Source organism: Pterocles gutturalis, unplaced genomic scaffold (assembly GCF_000699245.1).
Source record: "Pterocles gutturalis isolate BGI_N339 unplaced genomic scaffold, ASM69924v1 scaffold39425, whole genome shotgun sequence".
Taxonomy (NCBI): domain Eukaryota; kingdom Metazoa; phylum Chordata; class Aves; order Pterocliformes; family Pteroclidae; genus Pterocles; species Pterocles gutturalis.
In genome coordinates this window covers 46,697-57,800 of record NW_010139657.1, presented here as the reverse complement: position 1 = coordinate 57,800, position 11,104 = coordinate 46,697, and the positions used below count along the sequence as shown (strand labels likewise).

Below are 11,104 nucleotides of genomic sequence, written 5' to 3'. Positions count from 1 at the left end.
AAGAGTGTTGTGAGAAATAAGTGTCACTTGTTAGTTTTGTGTCAGATGTGCCAAGCATCTGAAATGTCAAATTGTAATTGAGAATTTTATTTTTCAATAAACATGTTTTTGCTTTGTCTTTATTGATGCCAATTTAGCTACAGTGATAAGCTTTTCACCAAAATTTCATGGATTGTATATGGCTGTAATTAATGTGACTGATTTTGCCTTTGCTACACAGTTGATAGGGGAAAGAGCATTTATACAGTAGTCTGACATCCTGATTGATTTCCTTTTCCTGTTCTGTAATCACTGTATGCTTCAAAGGTTGCTTAATGCAATGGAATATTCATAGGCATATTTGGAGCTGTTGAATTATAGGGAGAACCTGAAAATTGGTTTAACTCAGTACAGCTCTGCGGTTTGGGAGATATGCTTGCTTTGCCTCAAAGTGTCAATTACTCTCAAAAATCAGCACTTCAGACTGATACCAGTTTCCTGTAACACGACTTACGTGAACTCAAGACTATCATTGCACCGCGTTTCTAGTAGCCCATAGATGAAATGTAAGCCGTTACTTTCAGAAATCACTTTTGGTTTTACTTACCACAGGAAGTGGCATGGTCAGCAATTAATTGAAGGTGTTCAGGGTCATCAAGCTGTCCATGTTTTTAAAAGTCATTCTTTCAGTAGTGATGTGGTACTGTAACACACGACTCTAAACAAGGCTGATTACACCAAAGGATTTGCACCTAACTGTGCATCAGTTCTGCTGACCAGTTGCATAGCATTGATAACCACCCAGTGATTCAGTTATACATTAAATTATTTCATTGCTGTGTTTCTCCTAATGAAGCTGGTTTGGGCTGGAAATTGCATTAGATATTGCATGGCTCTTTCCTTCAGGTTTTTCAAGAAGAAGAGGAGAACAAGTATTTACTGTTTTCGTACCTTTACAGAGGAGAATCATAAATAACTAGACTGCTGAACACAGTTTTTTCCATTATGCTTTTTTTTTAAGCTGGCAATATGTTCTGTTGTGCAAGGAGGTGAAAGAATTATAAAAACAAATCTCAATTTCTAGGATGAGAAATTATCAAATCTCTCAAAAGAGCTGCAGTGTAGGTTGTCCAGAGCAGCGGTGGCCGTTTTGCAATGTCTGTGTTGCCCTTCTGTTGTAAGTACTTTGTGTATAGAGGCTGCTCAGTGCCTGCAGCTTGGGGGTGCCATGAAGGACCTGGCACAAGGAAAAGTGCCAACGCTGATGCCTGGCAGTGGGTGGTTATAAGCAGGGTATGGTCTTTTCCCAGGGGGGAGCCACCTCTGTCACAGCCAGTGCCACTCTGGGATGTTGTTCTCTGTCTGATCCTTGTCTGTCCATGTGCTCAGCCTTCGGCACCAGTCATGATAATAGGTAAAGGTAATAGTCCCAGCTTCTGGCAGAGAAGAGAGGCAGGCAGGTGTGTAAAGCTGTACTTTTTATTACACATAAAATATATATTTTCAGTAATTGAAATATTTATTCTTCCGTTACTGTCACAGCAAGAGCAGACATATGTATTTTTTGTAACAGGCATAAAGTGTACATGACAGTTTTGTAAAGGTTATTAGCATCATTGCAAAACTCCATATCTAAAAGCTTTCAGAATATGTGTTGGAAAGGGCTCCTGCAAAGTGTATCGCATGTGTCATCTTTACATTGGATAGTCTTTTCATTTCCATTGCTATTTGAACAAGCTCTTGCAAAAAAAAGTTTATTGCCAAGTTATGTTTTGTGTATCTTAAGTGATTAAAAACTGCAGATAGGCATGTTGTGGGGTGTAAGTAGCAATGAGTATTATTGATACAGAAGAGCTTTATAATTTGAATTTCTAGATTTATACATGAGTTTTAGAATGCTCCTTGTTTTAATTTTTATTAAAAATCTCAATTCTGAATTTTAAGTTAGTTTTCTATTGAAAATAGCATTTATATTTTCACCATTAAGTCTAAATTAGAACTTCTGCCTAACACGCACCAAAATCATCACTCTCACTCGAAATGTAAAAAAGTTAATTCCTAGCTGTAGAAAGCAATACCTATAGGCACATTTTAGTATGGTACGTGATCATTTTAAAATATAAATTATTAATGTGCAAATAAATATGTGTTATAAAATTGTAAACACTTCACACAACTCACAAAGTAAACCAAGTGAACTCTCTTAAAGGCACCTTATAAACCAGACTGCGTAATGCAGTTGTTAGGGAGATAAAAAACCAAAATTGTTCTTTTGGCTTTCTGCATGGACTGGACTGATCACTGGTCTATGAGCCAGGGCAGAGCATTCACACTCCGCTGTTCACCGGGAAAGAAAATAACTGAAAAGAAGAGATGCAGGCTGAGTGTCAGTGGGAAGAAGTTTTATGGTAACTTTTTTGCCCCTGTTTGAGCTAAGGCAAAACCCTTTCACTTAGCTGAACTAGGATTTCAGCACTGATGGGTAGGTCCTATAGGTTATTCATAGCAACTGCAGTGAGACTTGCATGACCTGCAAAGGTCAGTAAATCACTTCAGCTGGTCTCGCATTGGAAGCTAAAACCTGTTAGATTTGAAACTGTCAGATGTTGTCCTGTGTCCTGACTTTGGTACATACAACTGAAACGAGACAGTACTAATAAGGTAAGTTAAGTCTTGAATTTTAACATGGTGCTGGCACAGGCGCAAGGCAAGCAACCAGAAATATGTGAAAACTTCAAAGCAGAATTGAAACAATGTAAGTAGGCAACAAGAGCATTGATATTACTGAGCCCAAAGCAGTACTTAATTAGCTTGCTTTATTTTTTTCCTTGGGCTCTGTTTCAAAATAAATTGAGGCTTCAGTAAGAACTTGAAATGAATGATTGCTTTACTTCTCTGGAGTCTTGAGGAAAAGGGAGACTTAATTTAAAGACAGGAATTTAGCACAGATGAAATATGGCCTTTCTATGTGGAAAAAAGAACATAGTCGGATACAGTGCAACAGTGCATGTTAGATTTCAAGTCAACCTGTTGCACATGAGTTACGATGTGAACATTTCAACCGGACCCTGACTCAGGTTGAATCACAGCTGCGGTTTTCTGGGAGGAGGTTGATACTGCTGTGGTCTCCAGCTTCTGGCTGTGCTGACTGAGCTGTGCAGCAGAAGCTGGTGCGTCCCTGGTCCTGGGCAGGGGAGACTCACGCATGCACTTGTTTGGCCTCTGCCCGGCTCCGTGGGTTTGGCCGAGGTGGAAATCAGACCAAATTTGAGCCTATTCTCAATAATACTTGACTTCAGAAATAGCAAGAGTACTGTAATCCTACAGCTACATCTAACCATCCTCATGTATTTTATACAGTGATTACAGTTTTGAAGTATGTACATGTGTGCAGGCATTAACAGTTACATTTCTGATTTCTGTGTGGAGATATTAGTTGTTAGCTCTGTGCTATACATACAAATAAGAGTGGTCTTATTTGTGCTTTGTATACGCATACTATTTGCATTTCCTGTGCACTGCACAGTTGAATACTTGGTATTTCTGTCTCAAACATAAAACTGTAAGTAATGGTGTTTTGAATTCTGTGGATTGAAAACAATAAGCTGTTATCAAAAGCCCGTTTGGAGGAGTGCAATTTTCTGATTTTAGAAGCCAGGAAAACCCAGTTCTGGCCCCACTGCAGTGACAAAATGCACTTAGCTCCGTGTACTTTCTGTGGGAGTTAAACTGTATAATAACCTTATAATTATGATCTTTGAAGATGTTCTGCATTAAGCATTTAGAGTGGTGGAAGGAAACATTAATTCATAGAGGGGCGTATGTCTCTCCTTATACATTCCCATGGATGAAGAGCTTATTTGTGCCAGGAAGCTTTACAAATGATGGAATTATGTGAACTGAGGTTCTTTCCAAAAGCTGTGATACTGGCAGAACTGAGCCCAGCTGGATGCTGGTAACTTCTCTCTAGTTTTCTAGAAGTTTTCTTGTTAGCTTGTTACACATTATATACTCCACAAGTGCTTTGTATTATGAACAGTGAAAACACTGTAAATCTAGTGAATATTTTAAAAATTGACGTACTACATCAGTTGGTGGCCGGCTAAGTGAGGAGAAGTGGGAAATTAAATCTGTCGTTTTTGAATCATCTGTTAAATTCAGGGATGGAAAACCACTGCTCTGTGATGCTAACGGGTGGCCTGTGTACAATGGATCTCACTCCATTGCTCAGGATCTCGTTCCACAGACACTTGATGACAAAACAAAGAAATAAAAATCAGCTCCCTCTTGTTGCAGACGGTTTGAACAGAGAGGTGAGGGGCTGCAGGCAGGAGTATGAACGGAGCACTTGCTGCACAAGGCGGTCTCTCAGGTCGGAGGTTCACCCCGGTGCGCATCAGATGGTGTTCCTACTGGCCCCTGCCTGCTCTCTAGCTCACATGAGAAGATGATTTCTATCTCTAAGAAGTGTTTCAAAAGCACCAAATTGCTATGCTTAGATTAAAAAAAAAAAAAACAACCCATGGGAAACAACATAAGAAAAAAAAACCTAGAAGTGCTGTCTAAATATTAACATGCAGCTTGCAGTTCTGCAGGTGTCTTTTTCTTCTAAGGCCTGAGATGCAAATATTGTGGAACCTTCCTTTATTGCACTCAGGTCCATGTACATCCTGGCATTATGCCTTTTGCAGTCTGGCATAATATTGCGTAGAACAACAATGACAAGTCTATTTTCCTGTAAGGTGAATTCACAAATGGCATCAGTTCAGGGTGATTCCTTTGTAGATGTTAGCACCTCTGAACACTTTCCATATTGAGAACTCTTTTAATTTAAAATGTTAGTGAATGCTGTTTATTAAAAGTGTATTTTATGAAGACTCACAAGTCATATAATGTATTCTAGATTTTTGCAGATGTGACTTATTGTTACAGTGACATTAAAATTGAATAGTCTGTGAACTATGATTTAACATTATTTTCTTTTGTCATACTTTATCGATCAAAACGCCTTCAGAATCTGGTTTTGTCATTAATTTCATCCTAATAGTAGTCTTTGTACTTGATAATTTTCAATGTTTAATGCAGTTCATGTTGTGTCATTTCAAGGTATTTTTATCACTACTTAAAAAAAATAATAAGTCTTTTATTAGAGTTTTCTTTCTTGTGGTTTCTAACAATCTAAAATTGATGTACTGCAGTGCACTTCTGGGAAATATGCCAACTGTGGGGTTTAGTTTCAAGATGCCTGTTCATAGTTCATATGCACTCTCAAGTGTTTGTCGTAGGGGGCACAATCCTGTTTTCAGTATTCTTGGTAGCACAGTGTTGGCCTGATACACAGAGTGATGTTAAGACAGAGCCTGGTAGCTGTAAACATAAAATGCAAGGGCCCATATTTAAAAATAACCAAGTGCTCAAAATACAACCTAGTTTTTCAAATCAGTTCAACACTGTTTAGAACTATGCCATAGATTTCAAATGGGATATAAGTAGTTTTTAAGAGGTTGCTGTTATGTAGATGTTGTACTTGCTTAGATGACAAAATTTTATTCCTGTTTTTCAGAGTTACAACGTCACAGTCTTCTGTAATAATTTCTTAAGTCCATTTTGTCAGGGTTGCTTGTACCAGCACCACTGTACTGTCCCCTCCCATCCTATGTACTTTATAGGTGAGCTCGTTTTTCTGCCAGCAGCTAGTATGGCCTGTGGTCACAAGGGCTGCAGCTGAATAGGTTAAAATGCAGGGAGCTCTTGTAGACAGCACGTAGGCAAGGAGCATTGGAATACTGGCTCTGGCACAAAGTTCCTCTTTTAGGCACAGCTGGGACATTTAATCTCTTGCCTTCCGATCACCACCTGTAAAATGAAGTGATACCTGCCTACCTGTCTCACAGGAGCACAGATGATTGACTTGTGCTTGTGAAGTGATACAGGAATGCATTGAGTGCATGTCAGAGCCATCTTATCTCCAGATACGTGGCTAATTTTTCTTGGAAAAACCTAAAAATATTAGCAGTTGTGTTCACGTGTGTAGTGCAGCACCATCATCAGCTCCTGTAACTGAAATGAGGGATATCATATGTCAAGATGGTGGTGGAGCCTTCGAGCGTCCTCCTAGTGGCTTTGAGAAGCTTGAGCCATTCCAGAGGCAAATATTGCATTTCAGTAATATTTTTGTAATCGTCAGTGCAAAGCCTCACATGTTTTGGAGTGTTCTCTGTTCCTTAACCCTGGCTGCCTTTGGCCTTCCTTGGGCTCCTTTCAACTGGCCAAACCTGCAGCATGACAGTAACAACAGCTGCATGAATTTGTTGAAGTCATTGGTATTCACCAGCAACCTTAAAAACAGCAGAATCACCCCTTTTGTCAAATTACACAGATTTCATTGTAGGATTTTAACGAGATTTCAAGGATGCTGCCATCCTGTGTAAAATAAGATGAATTAGGCCCCTGTTGTGTTAGGTTCACTGAAACCATAGGACTGTGTGTTGTGCGTGTGTGCAGCATATTATGACACAAGTATTTTACTTTTTTTAGAAGATAAAGGGAAAGCAAAACCCAATAGTGCAAGTCATCAGTCCGGTACAGAAGTGGGTCCTTTTCTTCCCAAATCGGGAGTGGCAGCAGTGACATCTGTAACACCTGCCTCCTCCTCTAAGAGCACGAATGGAGGAGCTCCTAACACAGTTTCTGAGTCAGAAGAGGAAAGAGCCAAAAAACTGCTTTACTGTTCATTATGCAAAGTGGCTGTGAATTCGCTGTCACAACTAGAAGCCCACAATACGGGTGAGTACAGTGCAAGTCAGTTGTGTGTTATTATTTTTAAAATTCGGTGTAACAAGTTGGTTTTCTGACACTGTGATAGCCACACTTCTCTTTAGTGAGACTTTTAGACTCTTCTAGTTAAAACTTACAATGACAGGTTACAAAAACATTTATGTTAATGACAGTTTCATGTGTGGTGTTTGATGTTTTATTAAAGCTCTCTGTAATTTTTTTTAACTGTCCTTCATGTACTCTATAAGCTTTTAGGTGACAAAATCCCTACAGTTCATCTTACCTAAGCAGATTCCTCCATAAGATACCTCCATAGTGAGGATCATAGTATGATCACAGTGGTTTCCGTAACACTAAGATTTCTAAAATGTCAGTTCTCTCTCTTTCATATTTCATTCTCACTGTCTCTGATGTCTGTTTTATTTACTGGTACAATTTATAGTAATTTTTGTTATTTGATATTTTTGATAATTTTAGGGTACGCTCCTTAGATTTTCTAGATGTCCTAGAATCTTAGATTAGATACACTGCCTTTAAAAGGCTGCAAGCAGCAATCCCTAATGTGCTCTTGCTGCTCTGTGACACGCTGGTGATATAAAGCTTGTTAACAAACCATTGAAACTGGATTTACAGCTGTAATCCACTCTTGAAATGGCCAAAGCAGCCATTTCTTCCAAATCAGAGGATACTTGTTGAAGTATTCCTTTTCCTAGGCAGGTTTTGAGTGACTGCTGTGGTTCCTCTCCCACTCTTGGTTAATGGCCTTTTTTGTGATTCACTAGCTATATGGATTTTGGCAGAAGAATAAGCAACAAACACCTTGGCCGTACAGCCACACACTGCCCCCAAACAGAGGCAATGGTTCAGTGTGCCTGTTGTTCCCTTTTTTATAAACCCTTCTTCTGTTGTCTGGCTTCCCTTTAGATTGAGGAAGTGGGAACTACACTGACCAAAAAGAGTTGTCATTAATCCCAATCTGTGGGGACTTTAATCATTCTGTCTTGAAGATAAACATGTTATAAAAAGTCTCAAGAGTAATGGACATAGTTGTATGTTGTTCATTAACGCAACTGCATCTCCTTGCCCATTAGGCTCCAAGCACAAGACCATGGTTGAGGCTCGGAATGGTGCTGGTCCCATCAAATCTTACCCTAGACCTGGGTCCCGGCTGAAGGTGCAGAATGGCAGTAAAGGATCAGGACTGCAGAACAAGACATTTCATTGTGAAATCTGTGATGTCCATGTTAATTCAGAAATTCAACTTAAACAGGTAGCGTGCATGTATCTGCGGCTCCTTTGTTGGTTTTAGTTACGTTGCAATATTGTAGGTGTGGTGTACGTCTGTGTGAAGATGCTGTGGCAAAAATTGAACTTTGTATTTCTTTTCTGTCATCCCACAACTATTTCTAAATAGTTCACCATAGGTCAAGTTCACCTAATTGTTTCAGCTGGGAAAAAATGGGCTTGAGAGTCAAAAACAGAGGTGGATGAAGTATCAGTATCAATGAATAACATAGCAGATCTAGTTTAAAAGTTTGCTGTGGCTCAAGAGAGAGATTTGAACTTTGGTCTCCCAAGTGGAAGAAATTCTGGGTTGAGGTTCCCCGAATTCCTCTTTTGGTGCTTTTTCAATCTGCTGTGATACTTTGTAATAGTATGTGAGGAGGAGATTGTGACTTGAATCTATTGGTTTAGGACAATCAGCTTGAGGGTAGTACTGTAGATATCTCTTAACTGTGTAACGCAATGTTATCATTAACAGCGTAGCTGTATGAAGATGCAGCACTGCTCTGTCCAAGCCAATTAGCCCTGGGTTCAGAGCTCTGCTAATACAAATACATTTCTGACACCCAGATGGGAACCTCTAACTGGATGGTGCAGTGCTGTGTGGAAGTGTCCTCTCATTCAGTTATTTCAGTTATCTTTAAGATAGTATTAAATTGCATGGTGTAGACATCTCCCTGGGTACTGGTTCTTCCTTCAGCTAATACTGAATTATTTATACAACTGAATAGCATCAGCAAGGCTGAAATTTACCTCCTACGTCTGAATATCCCTATGACCCAGTGTTTACAGCTCTGCCTGGTTCAAAGCTCCTCAAGTGGAAAAAGGAAATACTAATCAAAATAACAATAATTTGCAGAGCCTGTCTTGGATCACAGAATTCACTGTATTTGATTAGTTCCTGATTCTCTATTTGATGTGCTCCAAATTGTTCTGTTTAATTTAGCAAAGCTCATCTTTGCTCTCTCTAAAGAACCTACTTTATCTTACAAACAGGGGCTTGGGCATATCCTGCTGATAAATCAATTTCAAACTCAAAACTGAGAAATGTTTAAACAGCTAATTAAATGTGAGGATATTTATTTCAGCACATTTCCAGCCGAAGGCACAAGGACAGAGTTGCAGGAAAGCCTATGAAACCTAAATATAGTCCTTACAACAAACTGCAGCGCAGCCCAAGTATTTTAGCGGTAAGTATTTTTATTTCTCATCACTGTCTACGTGAATTTGTGACCTTGGGGACTCCCAGTGCACAGAGACAGGAACATGACAGGCCTGACACTTGTGCAGCGTTTCTCCTGCTGCAGGCGGAATCTGCACAGGGACTGGATTTGTTGAAGATCGTTATGTATTCTGTCTGCCCAGTCAAAGGCACACAGACAGCACTGCGAGTGTTATTTACTGCTAGGAAGAAGGGAATAATCAGTGGAATGGGGAATAAACCGTGTGCCCCATAGAAAGGTATTGGCTCTGCTGGGCTAGTGCATTTCTCCTTAAAGGCTGCAATGTATGTACTCTGTCTGGGCACTGAGATAACTCAGTTGTGACAGATGCAGACAGGGAAAAGGACATAAGATGTTAAAATATGAAAATACTAATGCTCATTCTCTGCATACAGCAAAACAGAGTGCTGTGTGGATGTATTATGTTGGTGCAAAAGAGTTATCAGGTGTTTAAAAGAATTGATTGCCTATCTGCATGCTCAGGCTGTGTCTGTCGCAGGCTGTCAAAACACCTCTCCTGCCTTTGTGCCCCCAGCCCTTCCCCTTTGACATTCACCTGCATTTCCAGGAATTCCCCAAGCTGGTTCTGCCAGTCAGCTAGAGCTCAGGCTCTGAGACAGCACAGGTTCTATGTTTATTTGCTCATGACTCAGCCTATATTTTATTCATTAGGGAAAAGTGCATGCCACCTATGGCACAAAAACAATTTCTTGGTTGGAAAGAGAGAGATGCAAATGTGTGTGTGCAAGAGTAAGCATGTGAAGAGCCTTTAAAAGCTGAAATATTAATATATCTTTGTAATTCTGTAGAGACAAAAGAAAATGCTTCAGGCTTTCTCTAAGTCTCCCCATTTGCTAGGTTCTGCACACACTAATCTTCACTTGTGTAATACATCATTTTGTAACCTGTTGTGTAAGGAGAGACCTCCACTAGTAAAGGAAGGAGGTGAGTATCGTTGCCCCCACAAACGTGTGATTGTGGTGCAAACCATTTTCAGTGAGACTGTACTGTATATGTTTCTGGTTAGCTTTTTCACCACAAGCACCAGCAACCATTGTAGATCATAAACTGAATAATAATGCTTTCAGAAATAATTCTTTATGGTGATGATCTTAAAAAACGTTTCTGTTCTAAAAAGAGCAGCTCTGCATTGGCAGGTAAAAAGCTGACTGAACTAATACTAATTTCCCATCTTGAACCACTGTACTTTTTCTACAGTTCATTTGTTTAAGTGGAAATTTTGACTTTTGACATTGAAGTCTTAATCATTTTTTTAATATTTCTTGCATAGTTATGATTTATATAATTTAATGTTGTTCACTTGCAAATTATGCTTCTATCTAAACATCAGTGTGACTGCCCCTACACTCAAGAGATGTATGTATCTTTAAATATACCGTTTGGTTGCTTTAATTGCCTTGGGAGTAAGAAGACAATATGCATAAAATTTCCAAGCAGCTGATGGGAGGCTTCTGTGAGAAACCACGGCGTGCCCTTTTTCAGGGTTCGTTTTATCCCTTATGTAAAAGTGGGCGTGAGGAGAACTCTATTTACTTTGCCTTTTTGTGTGTTTTATTTCAGGCAAAACTTGCATTCCAGAAGGACATGATTAAGCCGCTGGCACCTGCTTTCCTTTCATCTCCTCTTGCTGCGGCTGCAGCTGTATCGTCAGCTCTGTCCCTTCCTCCCCGTTCCCCTGCCTCCTTGTTCCAGGCGCCTGCAATACCCCCAGCTCTCCTCAGGCCAGGCCATGGTCCCATCCGGGCAACACCTGCCTCCATACTTTTTGCACCATACTAATTTATTGATGTGAAAAAGAGGTAACTATGGCCAGTAGAAAG

General features: G+C 39.8%; 1 protein-coding gene across 1 annotated transcript in view; it reads left to right on the top strand.

The window, feature by feature from the left end:
* The window catches only part of ZNF385B (zinc finger protein 385B), a 55,313-nt gene extending 44,250 nt beyond the window's left edge, over positions 1 to 11,063 (top strand). Inside the window, exons 4-7 of the mRNA XM_010083396.1 lie at positions 6,517 to 6,765; positions 7,848 to 8,026; positions 9,129 to 9,230; positions 10,845 to 11,063. Of these exons, the coding sequence (XP_010081698.1) occupies positions 6,517 to 6,765; positions 7,848 to 8,026; positions 9,129 to 9,230; positions 10,845 to 11,063 (749 nt within the window). The remainder of the gene's footprint in view (positions 1 to 6,516; positions 6,766 to 7,847; positions 8,027 to 9,128; positions 9,231 to 10,844) is intronic.
* Positions 11,064 to 11,104: the final 41 nt, after the last annotated feature.